Source organism: Lepidothrix coronata, unplaced genomic scaffold, assembly GCF_001604755.1.
Source record: "Lepidothrix coronata isolate B3197 unplaced genomic scaffold, Lepidothrix_coronata-1.0 Scaffold99, whole genome shotgun sequence".
NCBI lineage: Eukaryota > Metazoa > Chordata > Aves > Passeriformes > Pipridae > Lepidothrix > Lepidothrix coronata.
In genome coordinates, this window is record NW_016690279.1 from 29370 (window position 1) to 48629 (window position 19260).

General features: G+C 49.3%; 3 protein-coding genes across 7 annotated transcripts in view; 2 read left to right on the forward strand and 1 right to left on the reverse strand.

The window, feature by feature from the left end:
* The window catches only part of NLK (nemo like kinase), a 38460-nt gene extending 29212 nt beyond the window's left edge, over nucleotides 1–9248 (forward strand). For 2 of the 3 annotated variants that reach the window (XM_017822707.1, XM_017822705.1), the window contains exons 6-12: nucleotides 238–355; nucleotides 1224–1410; nucleotides 2016–2117; nucleotides 5034–5120; nucleotides 6203–6401; nucleotides 7023–7116; nucleotides 7533–9248. In XM_017822707.1, the coding sequence (XP_017678196.1) occupies nucleotides 238–355; nucleotides 1224–1410; nucleotides 2016–2117; nucleotides 5034–5120; nucleotides 6203–6401; nucleotides 7023–7116; nucleotides 7533–7587 (842 nt within the window). In that variant the 3' untranslated portion in view covers nucleotides 7588–9248. Of the gene's footprint in view, nucleotides 1–237; nucleotides 356–1200; nucleotides 1411–2015; nucleotides 2118–5033; nucleotides 5121–6202; nucleotides 6402–7022; nucleotides 7117–7532 lie in introns of all 3 variants that reach the window. The other variant, XM_017822706.1, reaches the window with a different exon arrangement.
* Nucleotides 9249–11105: 1857 nt separating this feature from the next.
* Nucleotides 11106–14346, forward strand: TMEM97 (transmembrane protein 97). The gene is made up of 3 exons (XM_017822708.1): nucleotides 11106–11267; nucleotides 12681–12825; nucleotides 13389–14346. The coding sequence occupies exons 1-3, from the start codon at nucleotides 11148–11150 to the stop codon at nucleotides 13637–13639; spliced, it is 516 nt and encodes a 171-aa protein (XP_017678197.1). The 5' UTR covers nucleotides 11106–11147; the 3' UTR covers nucleotides 13640–14346.
* A 733-nt stretch (nucleotides 14347–15079) lies between these two features.
* Nucleotides 15080–17405, reverse strand: IFT20 (intraflagellar transport 20). 3 transcript variants are annotated; one of them, XM_017822710.1, is made up of 5 exons: nucleotides 17380–17405; nucleotides 16973–17294; nucleotides 16668–16753; nucleotides 16020–16123; nucleotides 15080–15511 (listed from the first exon to the last, which is right to left on the reverse strand). In XM_017822710.1, exons 2-5 carry the CDS (start codon nucleotides 17097–17099, stop codon nucleotides 15430–15432), a joined length of 399 nt encoding a protein of 132 aa, XP_017678199.1. In that variant the 5' UTR covers nucleotides 17100–17294; nucleotides 17380–17405; the 3' UTR covers nucleotides 15080–15429. The 3 variants fall into 3 exon arrangements, with proteins under 3 accessions (XP_017678199.1, XP_017678200.1, XP_017678198.1); XM_017822711.1 differs by having other exon boundaries at nucleotides 16973–17209; nucleotides 17380–17397; XM_017822709.1 differs by having other exon boundaries at nucleotides 16973–17261; nucleotides 17305–17391.
* Nucleotides 17406–19260: the final 1855 nt, after the last annotated feature.

Below are 19260 nucleotides of genomic sequence, written 5' to 3' on the forward strand. Positions count from 1 at the left end.
TTTTTTTTAAAAAAAAGGATACATAAATTCCTCGCTCTATCTAGTTTCTATACTCCAAAATTTTACCCTCTCATTGAGTGACTGAGTGTGCACTAGAGACTAGAAGTTAGAGTCATATAAAAACTGAGCCACAGGCAAAGTCTTTGCTGATGAGGAGTTGCCAGGAAACTGTTGGCAGCCTTAAACTTCTTTTAAAAGGAAAATAATTATTTATGTTAATTTGCTTTAATATTTCAGGTCTGAAATATCTACATTCTGCTGGCATTTTACATCGAGACATTAAACCAGGGAACCTACTTGTGAACAGCAACTGTGTCCTTAAGGTGCTACTTACGTTTATTGAAGATGTCCCTGTGTATGTGCTGGCTGTTATGGAGCAGTTGTTAATTTTTTAAACAAAAAACATTCAATGTGAACACTTACCCTGAAAGTCAATTTAAAAGGAAAAAATCCCACAGATTCTTTAAAAATTATAAGCAAACATCTGCCTTTCTGCCTTTCTCCGTAAATCTCTGGAAGCAGGAGAGGCACAATCCCTGTGTTTGGCTTGTGTGGGATCTCCTGTGCTGGTGGCTGGGAGGGACAGGGGCTCTGGGGGTGTTTGTGTCCGTGTTCTCCTCGGAGGAACATGACACTGAAAGCCCGAGACACTTCCATTAACTTCTCAGGCATAAGGAATTTTGGAGGGCTCAGGTGTGTTGTACAGCTGTGCCAAACGTAAGAATTCAGTGTTGTTTACAGGGGTTTGCTCAGCATTCTAATTGGGGAATTTTGGTCTCTTTTCTTAACCACTCTGGTTCAAGGAATTTTTTATAATTCTCCAAGCCAGAGTGAGTAGAAGGCTGAATCTTTAACATTTAGAGGCATATCATGAACAAATGAAGTTTGTTTGGGTTGAAATGCTCTGTACCCAGAGGTTGGTTTTTTGTAGTGCAAAAACACTATTATAAATAGTATTTATAAATACTGTATGCCAACCTGTGATTTCACATCAAACTGTAGGCAGGTTAAATGGCTGTGGAATAAAGTGAGATCATTTCCTGCTGTCCCCCTTTGCCCTGGCTCGTGCAGTGACAGCAGGTTATCTGCTGTGTTTGAGTGCTGTTTGGGATTCCCTGCCTCGTCCCCAGAAGGTTGCCTATTTGAACTGCAGAAAGTGTTTTGGTTATTTTAATTTTTTTATTTACCTTCTCAATTTAGATTTGTGATTTTGGATTGGCCAGGGTGGAAGAGTTAGACGAATCCCGGCACATGACTCAGGAAGTTGTCACTCAGTATTACCGCGCTCCGGAGATCCTGATGGGCAGCCGCCACTACAGCAATGCCATCGACATCTGGTCTGTTGGCTGCATCTTTGCAGAGTTGCTTGGCCGAAGGATATTGTTCCAGGCACAGAGTCCCATCCAGCAGGTATCCTTGTGTTCCCCTTTCAGCGTTTTTCCACTGTCATTTCCTGGAGTCAGTTGGGCTGATGCGCTTCAAGGAAGGCAATGAGGGGCTGGAGTGAGTGCAGAGAAGGGCAGTGGAGCTGGGGAAGGGGCTGGAGCACGAGTCTGGTGAGAGGGAACTGGGGGGGCTCAGCCTGGAGAAAAGGAGGCTCAGGGGGAACCTTCTGGCTCTGCAACTCCCTGACAGGAGGGGGGGTCGGGCTCTGCTCCCAGGGAACAAGGGACAGGAGGAGAGGGAATGACCTCAAGCTGTGCCATGGCAAGGCCATGCACTGACACCCATGGGTCATGTGTTAACTGAGGAGTGTGCTGTGCCAGGGCCATGCTCTGACATGTGTGTCCTGTGTTACCTGAGCAGTGTGCCATGGTGGGCAGTGCACTGACACCCATGTGTCCTGTGTTACCTGAGCAGTGTGCTGTGCCAGGGCCATGCTCTGACATGTGTGTCCTGTGTTACCTGAGCAGTGTGCTGTGCCAGGGCCATGCTCTGACATGTGTGTCCTGTGTTACCTGAGCAGTGTGCCATGGCAGGACCATGCACTGACACCCGTGTGCTCTGCCCTGCAGCTGGACCTGATCACAGACCTGCTGGGCACGCCGTCGCTGGAGGCCATGAGGACGGCGTGCGAAGGCGCCAAGGCACACATACTCAGGGGTCCTCATAAACAGGTACCTGGAGGGGCTGGGCACTGGGCCAGGGGACCCTTCATCAGCCCCACGAGTCACATTCCCTGTGGGCAGGGCTCCTGCTGCAGCATCACAGTGTTTCACAGCTTGGTTAAATTCTCAGGGCCCGTTTGTTGTAAATGCTTTGTTTGGACATTCAGTCCCAGAGCTGTCTCTGTCTGTTAACCAGGGTTAAACTGCCAGCAGTGGTTGTGGTGCTGCAGTGACGGGGGTTAGTGGTGTAATTAGTCCAGCTGCTGTGAAGACAGGGTGGGTTTTCAGTAGTGAAGTGCATTTCTGGGTTCTGCCTTCAGTGTATTGTTTGACTCGATGACCCAGGTGAAAGTCTCCCTTTCTGAAGTGACAGTGTTTTGATAACTATTTTGAATGAAGATGTTAAATTTAAGTGATAGTACTGTCAAGAGACGTAAACGAAAATAAATGAAAATTGACAGTATAACCAGAAAGCCCTGAGGGGTCCTGCACTGCCAGGATCAGGAGTGTTAGAGCTGGAACTTGTCCGTGTCCCAGAGCTGAGGGCAGAACCCCCACCCCAGAGGGTCCCTGCACACCTGTGTGCTGACCTGAGCTGCTCAGGAAGGGTCAACAAGAGACTGAAAGCTGAGATAGAGCATACAACACAACTGAAGTAAAAGTTAATTTAAAAAAAGACAATGAGCAAACCAGGGAAAAAAAGGCAGGATGGTGTCATCGTTCTGACTGGGCAATAAAAAGTGCAAATGCTGTTACTATAACAAAGAAATGCTTGTGCAGGCATCCCTGGTGCAGGAATAGAGCTGTGTGGCCATCCAATATGGTCATTTTTATGATTGTTAGTAAAAATTACAAAATCATTGACCTGTACATCAGATCTTTCCAGTAGTTAAGTTTGCATCTTTATTTTCTGCATGTTGAAGTAATTTCTCACGTCTGTTCACCATAATAGTAGTTACCATAGAAATGAGCATTGCATGTATATTCTCCTTTATTATTGACATGTGGGAGTTCTGCCTCCTTGGCAGTTTGCATTCATTACATCAAGTTTGTCTCTATTCCATTTCATGACAGGATTTTTTTCTTTGAGCATTAATAATAGGAGGATTTCCTACAGACTTTCTCTACCAGTTCTAAAACAAATCAAGTATGTTTTTCTGCTACCGTGTGCTAGAAGAGTTGTACCTCTGAAACCCAGTGTCTCATGACCCACAGAATGATGGGAATACTAAAAAGCAAGTGAGGTGAAATGGTATAGAAAGCTTCCAGTACAGACATAATGTCCTTTAGGCACAAAGTTGTAGGAAATACACTCTAAGAGTTAGTTCTGTGTCAGTTGGGGAAAACAAGGTTCATTTTCCATGGATTGCCACAGAAGCTGAGCAGTCTCTGGAGCTGGTGTGCTCATTGCAACTTGGAACTAGGGGATACAGAGCATCCAGGTGATTAATGGTATTTCTCTGGTTTCAGCTTGAAGCAAACTTCATGTTGGAATGCAAATTCCTGGCTTTTCGTATTCTGAAATGGACCTTTCTGTGGTTATAAACAGTTAAAGTTACCAGTTTCTTAATTGGACTAATAGGGAGAGAAACCAAGTTAGATACAGGCGATTACTTTGTCACACCAACTATTTTTACTCGCTGTAGGTGAGTGCAGTGGGAGGGGAGGGTGAAGCATTTTGCTGCTCTGTGTAAAAATAGATTAATGCAGGAAGGTTCTGATTAACCCCCCAGCACTGTGTGCTGGCAGAGTGGGCATTGCCATGCTCCAGAGGCCTCTTTGTCACCTGGTGTTTGGAAGTTTCCCTTCAGGCTCAGTTCCAGTGAGTTGATGCAGCAGCCCCAGGGTGACGGGCTGTCCCCACCGGCTCCGCTCACCCCCTTCCCAAGGAAAGCCTTTGGAATCCATGGAGTCTGTCGTGCTCCTGCCCTCTGCTGTGGGAGACGCCAGGAGGAGGATGCTCCTTCCTCGCTGACAGGCTGACCACTGATTCCATGGCAATCAAATCCCAGTGCAATTCCATTTTCCCAGTTCCCAATGCCCGGGCAGTGCTCCTGCAGGACTGCTCCCAGCTCTGGCTGAGGGAGTGCTGTCCCCAAGAACTGTCTCTAACCAGGTGCTTCTGAGGTGGCAGGACAAACTGCTGTCAAGGGCCATAAATGTAGCCAAAAAAAAGGGAGTCCTTCATTTCTGTTGGATGCAACAGCTTCCATAAGTAAGGAATGTAATACTGTTTTTCTGCTCCGGCATATGGATGAAACCTGTGTAACCACAGTGCTTGGCCCACAGTGCTTTTGTGTGTAGATGGTACTTAGGAATTAGAAAAATCAGGTGCAGTTACCGAATATTACAGCTTCATACTCCATAGGCTGCCCTGAGAAACCAAGGCTGAGAAGTGCTCAGGGCTGCGTGTGGTAGTTCAGGGTTAACTTGGGCTGATGTCACTGTGGAGGTGTAATTCTTATTTGTACTGGGAAATTTACAGCAACTGTGACATCCAGTACAGTCCTTCTGTCACTGTCAGTCAGCTGTGGATTGCCTGGGCAAGGAAAAGCAAAGTGATTTATAATTTGGGAGTGATTGAGATCAGAAGAATGAACTGGAAATGAAGGGTTAATCAAACCCCTGAGCAGCTACAGCTGGGAGTGATGAGTGGTGTCTGTGTAGAAAAATAAATAAAATATAAATTTGTCCAGGGATTACATTTGAACTAAGGGAAAAAATGATCCATTAGATCTTTATTGCAGTTGCTGAGTTCTGTAATGGTGGTTGTTGTCGGGCTGGGAAGGGTTGGGTACCGTGTGTCCTCTTTAACAAGGAGTTTGTCCTTGATGACTATGGAATAGCGTGTGCTGGAACAGGGTTTTCCTGCTGATGGATCTGACAGGACACTCTGTGCTTCTCTTCCTCCCATTCCCCCTACAGCCATCCCTTCCTGTCCTATATACACTCTCCAGTCAAGCTACACATGAAGCAGTTCATCTCCTTTGCAGGATGTTGGTCTTTGATCCAGTAAGTATGACTGAAAATTATCTCAAGTACTTTTGGTTTGAACAGTTTTTGTTGTCTGGTACCTAAATGAGTGTCTTAAGTCAAGGACTGCTTTAGCTGTTTTCCTTCTACATGGCATTGCAGTACTTTTGGTCTGTAAAAGATGTAAAAATGTCATAATGGGCCAATGAATTCCCCCTGGAATGGGGGTTCCACATTTAAAGCCGAGTGGTCTTGTGAAGGAAGCTGCTGACGGGGGAGGGGGGGTGTGACTCATGCTCTTTTCCGAGCTGGGTGTAGGTAGCAGAACATCAGCTACTTTGATGCAGTTCTAATTAGGGACACGGGGGTGTTCCCGGTCTTGCAACACACAGAAAATTCCTCCTGCATCCCCAGTCACAGAACAGGATCATTTTTCCACTGTTTTTATAATAAAAATGTGGTTCTGTGAATTTTGGATTTCATCTCTAGGGACACTATAGAGAATTGTCATTAGAAAATCTGATACCAGAATTGATAATTTTAATTATTTCATTCTCACAGACCTCCCCCCAGTATTGCAAATAAAAACCAGGCAGTGACTGCAGTGCAAAGGAGGAGGCCAGGGGCTGATGAAGCACTCAGAAGGCACTGGCTTTGGGGTTTATTTTTTTTAAACCTTAAGACTGCTTTGCTGAACAGAACCATGGAAATGTTAAATTATAACTTCTGTATAAAAAACCTTAAAAGTTTTCCTTTCTAACCCCCTCAACACTTAGAATGCTGTTATTCCCGGCTTGTTTTGATTTATTGTAGGGGTCGTAATCGTGAGGTTATCTGGAGAAAGTAACTATTGGAAAAGGTGTTTCCAACCCTCCCATTAGCAGCCGTTCTGTGGTGGCTGTGGCACAGGAGGGTCGGTGCCGTCCCAGCCGGGCTGGTTCCTGAGCCACAGCTCCCCTCTAGTGGCAGCTCCTGCAGCTCCCAGACAGCGGGACATGAACTGGTTCCTTCACAGGATTAGGGGTTAAGAAACCACTGGCAATTAATCGATGAGTAGTTTCAATACCCCTGGAAGTGTCCTCACTGTTCCTTTCCCTTTTCTGTCCTGTGTTCCTCTGCAGTCCAAAAGGATATCTGCTAAGGATGCCTTAGCTCACCCCTATCTCGACGAGGGGCGGTTGCGGTACCACACCTGTATGTGTAAATGTTGTTTTTCCACATCCACTGGAAGAGTTTATACGAGTGATTTTGAACCCATCACTAATCCCAAATTTGATGACACTTTTGAAAAGAACCTCAGTTCTGTTCGGCAGGTTAAAGGTGAGTAGGGGTTAAGGTTGGATGTGCAGTTGTCCTGCTGCTCCCCCCCTCAGCAGGGTGGAACTGGGATGTAGCTGGGATGTGTGCTCTGGATCTGTGTGGTGCTTTGAGACCCCCAGAAATCCAATTTCCGAGTCCAGGCCCCCCTCCCACAACTCACCCCAGTGTGCACTAACCCCAGGGCTGGTTTCTTTCATGTATTTTTCCATAGTAGACACTGGAAACAATTTCTTTTCACTAAAAGAACAGAATTGTCAATGTTCTGACATAACAGTGGCACAAGCACAGGCTGACACGCAGAGGTCTGTGGGTTTCAAACCTTGCCAGCACTGTCCCCAGTGCCCTGTTCCTCGTCCTTTTACTGAATAGTGGCACTGGGGGAAGGGGAAATCGGTGGTGTGGCCTTTTTGGGGTACGAGCTGTGACCTCCACAGCTGTGCTGCAGAAAGAGGCAGCAGCTTCCAGGAGCTGAAGCTGAGATTTAGGGAAGCTGGAGCTCTTTTATCCTCACTAAAATGCACTCTCAGTAAGGAAACCTTTATTCCCCTCCATCTTCATTGCATTTTACTGAAGCCAGAAATGTTAATGCTGTGGTGTTTTGTATTTTTCTCCTGTGTACAGAAATAATTCATCAGTTCATTTTGGAACAGCAGAAAGGAAACAGAGTGCCTCTCTGCATCAACCCTCAGTCTGCTGCTTTTAAGAGCTTTATTAGGTAACTGTATGTAATCACATCTGATATTAATTCCCATTTATTAGTAGTACAGAATTTGCACATTAGTAGTAGAGAATGTTTTACATTTTCAGTTTTCCCTGAGAGTAGGAAAGACCCGTAGATAAAACCCTGGTACACTATTTATATGAACTCTTCTAGAATTTAAATAAAATGTGCAAAAGTTTCAAATACTATTATTGTTTAAAAGAAGAGAAGTCAGACTGAAAATGAGAATAGGAAGGTCAGCAAGTTGGGTCCTGATTGCAGAATTAGCATTAGAAGGAATGCTAAAAGGCAGATAGAAGGTGGTGCAGGGTTTGCTGTCGGTGTTGGTCACTGTTGCTCTGGGGGGGTTCTGTTCTCCTGGTTGGCTCCAGCCCAGCCCTGAGGTTCTGTGTCTGTGTCCTGCCCTGCAGCTCCACGGTCGCCCAGCCCTCCGAGATGCCGCCGTCTCCGCTGGTGTGGGAGTGACGTGGAGCTCACGTACTACTGAAGATGTAATGTAGCTTTCCACTGGAGCCTGGGATTTGCAATTCTGGAGGTTAATCATGCTTGTACTGTAATTTTACTAATGAAGTTTTAAAATAACAACCACTACTTGTACAATATGAATAATATTTAGAAATGTACTAGACTTTTAATCTTGTAAAGTGGTTGTGCTTTTAGAAGAAAATATTTTACCCAGAGTTGCACGTGTTTTATGAATTCTAGTGCAGCTGTGATGGCTCAGCTCAGAACAAACAGAATTGAACCAAATTCGGGGAGGTTTTTTCTTTTTTTCTTTTTCCTTTTTCTTTTTTTTTTTTAATTGAAGTGAGATTGTACAAACAGATAGACATACATTTTGATATTGAGCCATTCCTGGAGATTTTGGGTTTTCTAAAACTAAGGAATACAGAAAACTTGACTGCGACCAATCATGAAGTCCCTTTGGGGGGCTGTGACCACGGGAAGTGGCCACGTCCCCCGATGCCCAAACCCTATAAATAGCTTCTCACTAGAGCTGTGATGGTGATGTGTGCTGTTCTAAAATCAAATGTTGTGAGTAGAGAGAATGAGTTTGTGACTAGGAGAGATGAAACTTCTGTTTCCTTACCCAGTATAAATATATATATATATTTAATCTATTTTTATTAGAAGTTTTTCTGCTCTTTCTTACATAAAACCCCCCAGCATGCATCTTCTATGTGTGTAAATAATTCCATTTATGAGCTAATTTCAGAGATCCCTGACATCATTGCTGTATAGAGAGAAACTAGCTTGCACATTTTAGGTCTGTGAAATTTTGTGAGAACTTTTTCCTGCACTGGACAGTTGAGAGAAAAAAAAAAGAAAAGGACAAAAAAAAGCACATAGGGAATTCTGTTAATTGTGTTTGTGTCTTTAGGCAAAGCTGTGGAAGTCTTGAAATGTCACAGTAGTAAATAACTTTTATTACTTTTTGGCTAATTCTTTTTCTGTTGGAACACTGAATTCTGTGCATATGTATATATGAACACAAATTGAAGGCCTCTACCTCCTGGAGTATACAACTTGGTTTGTTTACCTCCACATGATTTTTTTTTTTTTAAGTTCAGTGTGGAGACTTGAAACTTGAATGTCCCTTCCAACTTTTGTATTTAAAACAAGACTAGAAAATTGAAGACTGTTTTTCACCTGTACAAAGGAATACTAAAGGGTGGTCTTAAAATTTGAGCCTTGGTCTGGAGAGAAACCGTGGTGTTTGTTATGGACAATTAACTGTTAAAGTTATTGTAAGTTATCTGTATTTAGCAGAGTATTTTCAACAAGAGTGATCTGAGCTGGAATTGGAGACTATTAGTAAGTTATGTTTGGAAGTTTTAACTTCAATGAAGTAATTATTTGCTGTGAAAGAGACAAACATTGAATAACTGAACAAAGATGGTGCAATATCTTTGTTTTTTATGAGGCTCCTGAGAATAAAACCAACAGAAGCATTTCAATTCACTTGAATGAGAAACGTGTTTAATTAACGAGCCCCAGAAGACACTGGTATGAAAGGTAAAATCTCAGAGGTTGGTCAGTTAATGTGGCACACTTGCTGGTCACTTTGTAAAATGTAGATTTGGAGTACAGTGGTGAAAACATTAAATGTGACATTTGAAACCGCAGCGGTGGCTGTTGTTATTTCTGCCTGATCCCCCCCTGCATCTGAGAGTAGATTGTTACAATCTTGATTAACAATACGAGTAAAAAGACTTTGTAACATCATGGTTTGGGCATGGTGCTGACTTTTACACCCACATGCACACACACACCTGTACGTGTACACATATATGACTTACTCGACACAAGACTCACCTGCTCTCTCAGCCTGATCCTGGGTAAGGGCTGAACTTGCTGATAAATCAAATTAGTGATTGACTTGAACTGTCCTGGGAGGGGGTCCGACCTCCAGGCAGCTCTGGGTTTGTTTAATTTGCAAAGCACCAGTTACTTTTTGAGCACAAACCCCTTTCCCTGTTCTCTGCAGTCCTGATGCAAAGGGTGCAGTGCAGTGGAGCTGCAGAACACAACTGCAGTCCCTGGGCCGTGTCAGGGCAGGGGACAGGCTGGGGCTGGCAGGGTGTGAGCACCTGCCACACGTGGCACAGACACTTGGGGCAGAGGGGATTTTTTGGAGCCAATTGCTTGAGGTCTCTGGGTGAATCTTGCCCATAAACATAAAAAGAATAAAAGGTCTTGGGGACCTTTACCTTGCAAGGTGTCTGGGCAGGATGTGGAATAACACTGGCACAAAGTGTAACTTAAACTGTATGTACAAATATATGCAAACCACAATGCTGGGAGTGTTTTCTGTAGCCTGACCTGCATTTGCTGTGTTTGCTGTGAGTCAGTGACAGTGGAGGCAGTGCTCCCCTGAGCCCTTGGATGGACACAGTTCCAGTGAGCACACAGGGCGACACGATGGCAATGGGAGGCATCCCGAGAGCTGCTTTCCTTCCCAGCCAGGGTAAAACCTGGCCTGAGGTTTATCAGAGTTGCATTTTAATCAGTTTTAAGCTTTGCTGATCTCAATGTCAAACGAATTACAGTTGTCATCAGACGTTTTAAGCTCTGTCACTACAGTGCTGTGTCTCCTTGTATGGCCTGTGCCTTGGGAAGGGACCAGGCGTGCTGAGGGCAAAGGAGAACTCGGAGCTGCTCACAAACTGTCAGAGGAACACTGGAGGGTGAGAAGGCCCAACCCTGTGTGTGCACTGTGACACCGAGCAAAGGAGCTGTCGAGGCCAGTCCTGGAACAGTAAGTGGCTAAAATCCATCTCCTGGTGAAGTATCAGTGACTGATTCGAAGGAATCTGTGGAAGCTGCTTTTCTCCTCCAGCCCATTCATCAGCAGGGACTCTGCTGTTTCCCGGTGGGAGGGAGCCCCAAGTGGTCGTTTTGGGATTTCCTGGGGGGCAAGTTTTCTAATTGTTTTACCCTGGATTTTTTTCAGTAACGGAATCGCGAGACCCTGGGACCGTTTGGTCTCCGTAACCTTTAATATTCTTCTGTCGGGTATAACCTGACAGGAGGTTCTGTTCCATGTGCTCCACATCCCTGCTCCATATCCTCCAGAGCCGTGTGATCCATGGGCACCGGCAGTCCAGGCAGGTGATTGATCCCCGATCCGCGTGTGCTTCGGGACCCGGCTGGGCTGTGACGGGACGGGGGGAGCGTGTGAGCTGTGTAGGGCGAGAGCGTGCAGGGAAGGATGCGTTGGATGCGGGAAGAAGTGGGTTTATCTCTGGCTTGGCCCGAGGTGCGGGAGCACGAGGAACAGGCTCTGGATCCGGCCCCGGGGGGGCGGCGGGGGCACGGTGAGGGGTGGGGGGTGTCGGTACCGGCAGCGCTGCGATCCCGCATCGGGAAACGGGGAAACCGGGAAAACGGGAAACGGGGAAACGGGGAGGGGAAGCCGGGGGGTGTGGGCGTGGCCGGGGGCGTGGTCCGGTAAAGATGGGCGTGTCCCCAGCCATGGGCGTGCCCCTGTCTCCAGGGGGCGTGTCCGTGGGCGTGTCCCGGCGATGGCGGCGGCTCCGCGGTGGCGGGAGCGGCTCTTCGCCCTTTACTTCCTCTCGCACATCCCGATCACGGCCCTGATCGACCTCCAGCCGCTGCTGCCCGCCGGGATCCCCCCGCGGGCCGTGAGTGGGGCCGGGGGGCCGCGCCGGGGCTCGTTCCGCGAACGCGCGCGGAGCATCCGCGGGGTTGGTGGGGCCGGGGGCGGCTTTTGGCGAACCGCGTCTGTGGAGACGCGAGGGGGGAGAGGAACTGCAGTGAATGTGCGTGAGGGAGCTGCTGGAACGCGGCGGGGCTGCTGCCCACGGGATGAATCACAGCCGGGTCATTCATCGGGGAGGAGCGGGAGCGGGAACGCGGACGGGAACGGGAGCGGCGGTGGGGACGGGGCGCTCCGTCGGCTGCGAGCGGGGCCGCTGCCCGGAGCTGGGCCTGGGACGTGCCCGCAGTGCCGGGGGTCACTGATCTCCCCGGGGAACCGGCGCTGGGAACGTCCCTCTCCCCGGGCGGGCGGTGGGTGTCTTACAGCTGCCAGCACCCCGTCCTGTCCCCGCAGTGCCCCCCTGTCCCCGGGGCTGCTGCCACGTGCCCCGGGCGGGGCTGGTGCCGGGCGCTCTCCGATCCTGAGCTTTCCTCCAATTCCTGCCAAAAACCTACCAGGGAGTTGTTGCCGCTGCAGCAGCGGGTATCCCAGCGACCGAATTTATTAGTTAAAATCTCTGGTTTGCTGGATTTTGAGCAAAATCGTAAAAGACAATAAGCATCATGAAGTTAATTCAAACCACAGCTGGATGGCTGATAATTAGCTCAGCCCTCATTGTCAGGGTGAAGTCGGCTGTCACCTGCTGTTTGAGCCTCACAATTGGTGACGTGGTTTTTGCCATCAGAATTGCTGGAGAATTACTCCAATGTAGAGGCACCACTTTCAATTAATAGTTAACCAGCAGATCCCAATGCATATCCCCCTGTTCAAAGTCCAGTGTAGAGCCATGCTGGAGTTTACATTTCTGTCGTGGAAACTCGTTGCAACTCCCTGAGCCAAATCCTTGGATGGAGCTGTTCCATGGCAGCAGCTGGGCTCCAGCCCTGGAGGAGGAGCCCCCAGAACCCACTGGGCTGGGCAGGACCTGAGGGGGGCTGGGGGCTCACCCCTCACTCAGACAGAGCCCCCCTGGGCTGGCACCAGCAGAGCTCTGCAGAGAGAGGGAAATCATAGCTATGAGTGTCAAGGGGCAGATTTTTGTGGTTTGGGTTTTTTCTGATAGGAAATTGTATTTCAGGAGTAGTTTTTGGAAACTGTACTTAGTGCAGAAGTAATCCTAAAATTGCCTGTAGTGCAAATTTAATACAGACTTAATGCAAAGTGTTCATTGCTATAAACATAGTCCCTGTTTAAACTGCAGTACAAATTCTCAAGTGCCAAGGTTGGATCACTCTGTTTTCCCATTGCACTGGTGGCTTCATCCAGTTGAGAATCACATTTTGCCGTGCTGAGGTTGCTGTTCAGTGACAGAATGTGTTGGTTTGGTTTCCCTAAGCTGACAGACCTGTTGCAGCAGTATGCAACTTCCTTCAGGGACCCCATGATGCTGCAGCCCCCGGAGTGGTTCAAGGCCTTCATCTACTGTGAAGCCTTTCTCCAGCTGCCGTTCTTCCCCGTCGCCGCCTACGCCTTCCTGAAGGGTGGGTATGAAACCAGAGCAGGGGCACGTCCTGGGAGCTCTTCTGCACAACTCCTGCTTTTGGAACAGCAGAGAAGGTTTCTGCATCAGTCTTGAGCAGTTTGAGGGACGTACCCTGTGGAGGGCTGGGCTGTCACAGCCCTCACAATGAGTGTGCCACGAGCACTGGGCTACTCTCATGGTGGATTTTACCTGGGAAAGCAGCACAGAAGAAAGTCTGTTAGACACAAAACTTTGTGACTACAGGCCCTTGTCAGGTGCAGCCATTTGTGTAATCAGTATTTGACATCTGGCACACTTCCAGGGTAGATAAAGGTCTGGGTCAAGCCTGTGTACTCATTTTGTTACTTTAAAATTTTCAGGATCACCCCTTTGTTCTGAATTTCCATCAAGGGAGAGAAATTTCTGGGTTCTACTAGTACTTAGGTTTTTTTGTGCTACCTATTCAGTCTGACTGATGGCTGACTCTGGCAGAGAGGCAGCAGTGAATGTTCTGTTAAAAGCCTCGGAATTCTGCTTGTTTCAAAAGTACTTCAATACATTTTCCTTTCTGTTTCTGTGCAGGTGGTTGCAGATGGATCAGGACTCCTGCCATTATCTACTCCACCCACGTAGCCACCACTCTGTTTGCCATCCTGGCCCATATCCTGTTCCACGACTTCTCCAAGTCCGAGCACGTGGGCCCTCAGACGCTGCGTGAGCGCCTCGTTCTGCTCTCTATATACCTGCCCTACCTGCTGTTTCCCCTCCTGATCCTGTTCACCATGCTCTGCAACCCCCACTACAAACACGTGGAGAAGAGAAAAAGGAAGTAGCCCCCTCTGGAAGTCGTACCCACCACTCCTGTCCTGGATTTGGTTCCAACCCTGTGCTCACGGAGTCCTCTGGGACAAACATCCCTCTCGTGTTGGCTGCAACAGCTCCTGCCAGGGCACTGCAAGGAAAAATGGAATTGGTTTGAGTGCACAGCTCTGCTTCCACCACAAACAGCTCTGCCAGAGGCTGGGCCAGCAACCCCCGGGGCCTCTGGGGTCGGGTCTGTGCGGGGCCTCTCCAACAGGAAAATGGACTCGTAACCCTTGATGTGTGACTGTGAGGGCACACACTCACACTGCAGCTGGTATTGTTCTTCCAAGTTCCCTTTTTCCAAGATGACTGTTTGGAAACCACTTAAGTAGGAAATCTGTCTTCCAACAGCATATTCTGCAGACTCCCCAAGTGATTACACCCAGATTTGCAAAGCTGTGCTTCTGAAATGTTTCCAATCATATCCTGATTCTTAACTTCCTCACCCCTTCCTTTGAAATTTCCCTGCCTTTGCTTTGCTTCATTTTGATTAATTAATGTCTGATCAGTGGTAAATGTGCCAAACTGGATTTATGATACTTAAAGTTACCTTTGAAAATAAGGAATATTGCCTAGAGGATTTTGAAGTACTTCAGGAATTGTAAACAAGGAATTGCCAATTTCTCGCTTCCCTGAAATCATTTATAGTATGGAAATAAATAACTACCTGCAATAATCTGCATTTAATCTTCTTCATGGAAAGGCTGAGAGGAACTTACAGTGACCATGAGATGGTAGAGAATTCACAGAGTAAATCTATGCATAAAATACAACAACTGATAGAAATTCTGGGGTGGTTGGGGGTTTTTTAAGTTTTCCATTGATCTGCAAGAACACTTGGAGCCTGGTGAGAGGTGACAGGGCCCTGTGAAGCTGCTCAGGTGCTGCCCTTGTATTTCAGGACTTCACTCTGTAAAAGGTAAGCCTTCCCCAGGCTTTGGAACGAGCCACATTCCCATACTGGGTTCCCTAAAGACAGACACAAAACACATCTGTTTGCACTTCAGCAGGAGGCTTGAGTTCACATTTGTGTTTGTAGGTAATAGTTATGTACTCCTGGTGTCACTGACACTTGGAATGGTTTCCATCCCAATAATGCCCATGAAAGGATTCAGCTCTCATGTTATGACATTCCTGAATGGACATTCCTCAGGAACAGTTCAAAGTTCTTAATTCTCACGTAGTTTCTGTTTTTTTGTGTGTCTGTAATTGATGTGTTCTGGCAATCATAAATTTCTGTAAGTTTTTTATAATTCTATAGAGAGTAATGTGGGCAACGTAGATCCAAGTTACTGCTGCTTGTGTGTGGTGTCTTTACAGACACAAAGAAAGTGGAAAACCACTGAGAGTGCCCAGGGAGTTGTAAACCTTTAAGCTGAAAAATAACAGAGCAGGAGCAACTACTTCTGGTACAGCCAGGAAGTCTGAGAACAATAATTTATTTCCCAATTTCTTTGAAAGAGCTGTAAAGTTCAAAAAGAGACACAACAGAGCACCAGTAGCATTAATTCAACTGTAATTTGAATTAGAACTACTGACTGTACAAAACTGGTATAAAATCAAAGGCCAGAGCAGTGTGTGCAGCTGTGAGCTGTCAGCCCTCCTTATTGCCACGGCTGGGACATTCACACCAAGGGAAAGCCCCTCCATTGCACAAACCATCTGCACTCCTGCACAGTGGAAATTGCATATTTCTGAAATTCTCAAGATTCTGGAATGGTCAAGTTTCCAAGTGAGCTGGTTTTTATCTTAAAATCCTCTATTTCTGGAAAATGAACTGGTCAATGAATTCATTCTGGTCCGCTTCGATTTTGCAAAGAGTCTCGTACTCGATCCGGTACCTGCAAGAGAAAAATGGTCAAAGGCCCCCAGCTGTGGGAGGGGGGTCAGTGCAGCCCCCCAGGCTGTGGGAGGGGGGTCAGTGCAGCCCCCCAGGCTGTGGGAGGGGGGTCAGTGCAGCCCCCCAGGCTGTGGGAGGGCAGCTGGGCTACCTGTGTGACCTGTCACTGGAAGCAGCAGCTGCACTGTCACACTGTGCAGCTCTCAAGGCCCTTTAGCAGCCAGACACAAGGCTGTTACAGATGTGCTGGGTTCTGCACTGCCCACCTCGTGCTGCCTCCCTTTGTTCAGCCCCCAAGACCTCAGGGAGGAACCTGCTTTGGTTCACTGCAGGGCCTGAAGGTGAGTCCAGGCCTGTGGCACATTTCCACGCGTGCTCTGGGCAGGACACACCTTCGCTGCAGGTGGGACTGTCTGAACCAACTGAGGGTCCCACGGGGGTCAGCCCTGTGTCAGCCCTGAGCCCTCCCAGCCTGCACAGCTCCCCACAGTGCTGAGCACAAACCTCACCTTTCCAGCTGCATCTTCTTCTCGGCTATCAAAGCCTGGAGCTGCTGCTCCTGAGCTTCTCTCTGCTTTGCGATCGACTTCAGCAGGTTCCGTGCCCCGATGGCCTGGCAGGAGAGGGTGGGATGTGCTGAGGGGGTTTTGTTAATTGTTTTAGCCCCTTTCCCTCCCAGCAGGTTGATTCTGAGGTGTTTCAGCTGTGCCAGCAATAAGGGAGGGTGACACTGTGATCCTGGGCGGGTGAGGCCTTTGGGGCCTCCCTCAGACACAGGGAACAAAGTCCCTGACTCCTCTGGACACACAGAGTGGGCACTGGTCCAGACAAGCTCTGGCTACCAGAGGCTTCTCCTGCCTCTTGAGGACTAAGTTCTACCAGTAAAAGGAGTGATTTAAAAATACAGGTTCTGTTTAAGTGCAGAAATATTGACAAGCAGGAAGAGCAGAACTGTGACATGCAGGAGTAATGTGACAATGTCACAGGCTTCTAGACATTAATGTCAACTAAAAAGGCTCAGTTAGTCCCATGGGAATGCCAGCAGGACGCTGACAGGGAAACGCTGCTTCTGCTGTAAAGGGAGGGAGGGACAGAGCTGGTTTTTTACACAGGGCAGGGCAGAGCACACAAGAACCCAGGAACTGACTGCACAGTACCTTCATCTTCTCACTTTCTGCAGCTTTGGCCAGTTGGTCAACGAGCTCGATCAAGCTGCCCACTATTTTCTGAAATTCTGCTGTTTCTGCAAAGAAGAACAGATTGGCAAGTGATACCCAGAACAGCCCTAAAGAGGAGCAACGCTCCTGCTTCGTGGTATAGCTTTTAGATGCAGCTTTATGTTTATAGAGTTTACTGTAAACAGCCACGTTTTAAGATTTTCCTCGGAGTCAGATAAAAGGGGCAAGAGAAGAGGGAAGCCCTGGAGTGCCCGGGGGCGGCCCGTGGGCCGTGCGGGACTCACTGTCCACGAAGGCCCGACACTCCTCGCGGAGCTGCGCCGTCTGCGCCGCCACCTCGGGCTCCAGCACCCGCAGCTTGTTCAGCTCGTCGAAGTGCAGCCCCGCCGAGCCCAGCGCCGCCTGCGCCATCGGGGCCGAGCGGCCCAGGACGGTCCTCCCAACACCTCCCGGCCCCTCCGAGCGGCCCAGGACGGTCCTCCCAACACCTCCCGGCCCCTCCGAGCGGCCCAGGACAGCTCCTCCCAACACCTCCCGGCCCCTCCGAGCGGCCCAGGACGGTCCTCCCAACACCTCCCGGCCCCTCCGAGCGGCCCAGGACAGCTCCTCCCAACACCTCCCGGCCCCTCCGAGCGGCCCAGGACGGTCCTCCCAACACCTCCCGGCCCCTCCGAGCGGCCCAGGACAGCTCCTCCGGGCAGATCCGCCAACACCCCCGGCCCGGCCCGGCCCGGCCCCGCCTCCGCCGCGCGGGGCCCGCCGGGAGCCGCGGAAGCTCTTCCGGGCCGGCGCTTCCCGGGGCGGGACGAGGCTCGGCCGGGCCGGGGCTGAGGGGCGGCCGCGGGGTGAGCGCGGGTGCGGGTGCGGGTGCGGGTGCGGGTGCGGGTGCGGGTGCGGGTGCGGGTGCGGGTGCGGGTGCGGGTGCGGGTGCGGGTGCGGGTGCTGGGCCGGGCCGGGCTCCCGCTGCCGGGCCCTGCCGTGTTCGCCTGCCCGGCCGGGCGGGTGAGCGGCCCCGGTGCGAGCGGCCCCGCTGTGCCCAGCCGGGTTCGGGTTGTTCCTCTCCCGGCGGTGCCGAGCGGGGGCTGTTCCCTGTTCCCTGTTCCCGGCGCGGGGCAGGAGGGCAGGGCAGGAAGGGGGGCCGTGGGGAGTTTTCCGTCGTGTCAGAGCGGGTAATTAAAGGTCTCGCGGCTGTTCGCAGCCAAGGCCCCACAGCTCCTTAACAGACATCACTTGTAGCGTTTGCTTAGTTGTAATAAGGGAGTTATTAATTAGGAACTGCGGAATAACGTTGTGTTTTAGGTCTAAGTTCAGCAGTTCTTCCAGTCTCGGGCAGTTTTAAGACACCACTGTAGCTGCCAGGTAATTCACTGTACTGATGGGTGGTTGTGGGGCTTTACTCTGTTGAAAGCTGAGGTGGAAGTTAACAGGTGGCATATTTGTTTATAAAGGTCACTTATGTGCCGTAAGCACAGAACAGAGAAAGGAAGGAATTTGTAGTCTAAAAGAGTTTAGGAAAAACCAACAAAGAAAAAACAACAGAAAAAAACCCCAAAGAAAAGCACCAGCAAAAACCTTTTGAGACAATAAGTACTAGAAGAAAGATAGGTAAGAAACTTGTATTTGCACTTTTCTGGTTAGAGAACTTCAGGTGTGGCCTGGCAGAGTTTCGTTCTTTTATTTGTTTCCATTTTGAGCTTATTGTGGATGAGAAGGTAAATGTGAGACTGGGGAGAGCAAGAGGTGGCTGGCTGTTTATTTGAGGCAGGTACTCCAGAGAGTGGATGTACTTGATGGGGAGTGGTGTTAATTTTTTTCTTTTTTTTTTTTTTAATTAAAACTACATTTACTGTTCAGGGTTTCAGGATGGAGGAAGGAGAGTTTTGAATGAAAGAAGTTACTGGGAAGTGGAATGTTAATGATCCAGCCTTTCAGTGTTGAGGCATTTGAAGAGACATTTGTGTCTCCAGTTAAAAGTCAAACCAACATCAGCAAACCCTGCTCAGGGAGATGCACACACAGCCGAGCTGAAGGAGGGGCAGGAAGCTCTTCCAGCGTTTCAGCTCTGCCCAGAGAGTTGTGTTCTTTTGGGAAGCTGGGGGGAGCTGGATTCCAGCAGGGTTTAGGCCTGGCCTCCAGTGGTGTGTGGTGTTTGCAGTGTTGGTGAAGAGGAAGTTGCAGGAAATCGGGGGAGTTTCACGTGGCTCGGAAATGTGGCACAGCCATGACTTGGCTGGTTATGTCACTGTAGGAATTGTCTGGAAACTGGCTCGATATTGTTTTGTCACAGCGTGTGTGGCCCTGTCCTTGGCAGTCTCTGGCTGTGCCCGTGGGTCGCGTGCCCACCCTGCTGACCGCCCGCTCTGCCCGCAGGTGATGAGTGCTCTGTGCCCACCCTGTGGTGGTGATGAGCGCTCTGTGCCCACCCTGTGGTAGTGCTGACCGCCCGCTCTGCCCGCAGGTGATGAGCGCTCTGTGCCCACCCTGTGGCAGTGCTGACCGCCCGCTCTGCCCGCAGGTGATGAGCGCTCTGTGCCCACCCTGTGGCAGTGCTGACCGCCCGCTCTGCCCGCAG

Coding starts and splice junctions, on each gene's coding strand:
- IFT20 (XM_017822710.1), bottom strand. CDS start 17,099: ATGGCGCAGGCGGCGCTGGGCTCGGCGGGGCTGCACTTCGACGAGCTG. Junction 16,754..16,972: donor GTGTCGGGCCTTCGTGGACA/GTGAGTCCCGCA, acceptor TCTTCTTTGCAG/AAACAGCAGAATTTCAGAAA. Junction 15,512..16,019: donor AAGAAGATGCAGCTGGAAAG/GTGAGGTTTGTG, acceptor TTTCTCTTGCAG/GTACCGGATCGAGTACGAGA.
- TMEM97 (XM_017822708.1), top strand. CDS start 11,148: ATGGCGGCGGCTCCGCGGTGGCGGGAGCGGCTCTTCGCCCTTTACTTC. Junction 11,268..12,680: donor CCGGGATCCCCCCGCGGGCC/GTGAGTGGGGCC, acceptor GGTTTCCCTAAG/CTGACAGACCTGTTGCAGCA. Junction 12,826..13,388: donor CGCCTACGCCTTCCTGAAGG/GTGGGTATGAAA, acceptor GTTTCTGTGCAG/GTGGTTGCAGATGGATCAGG.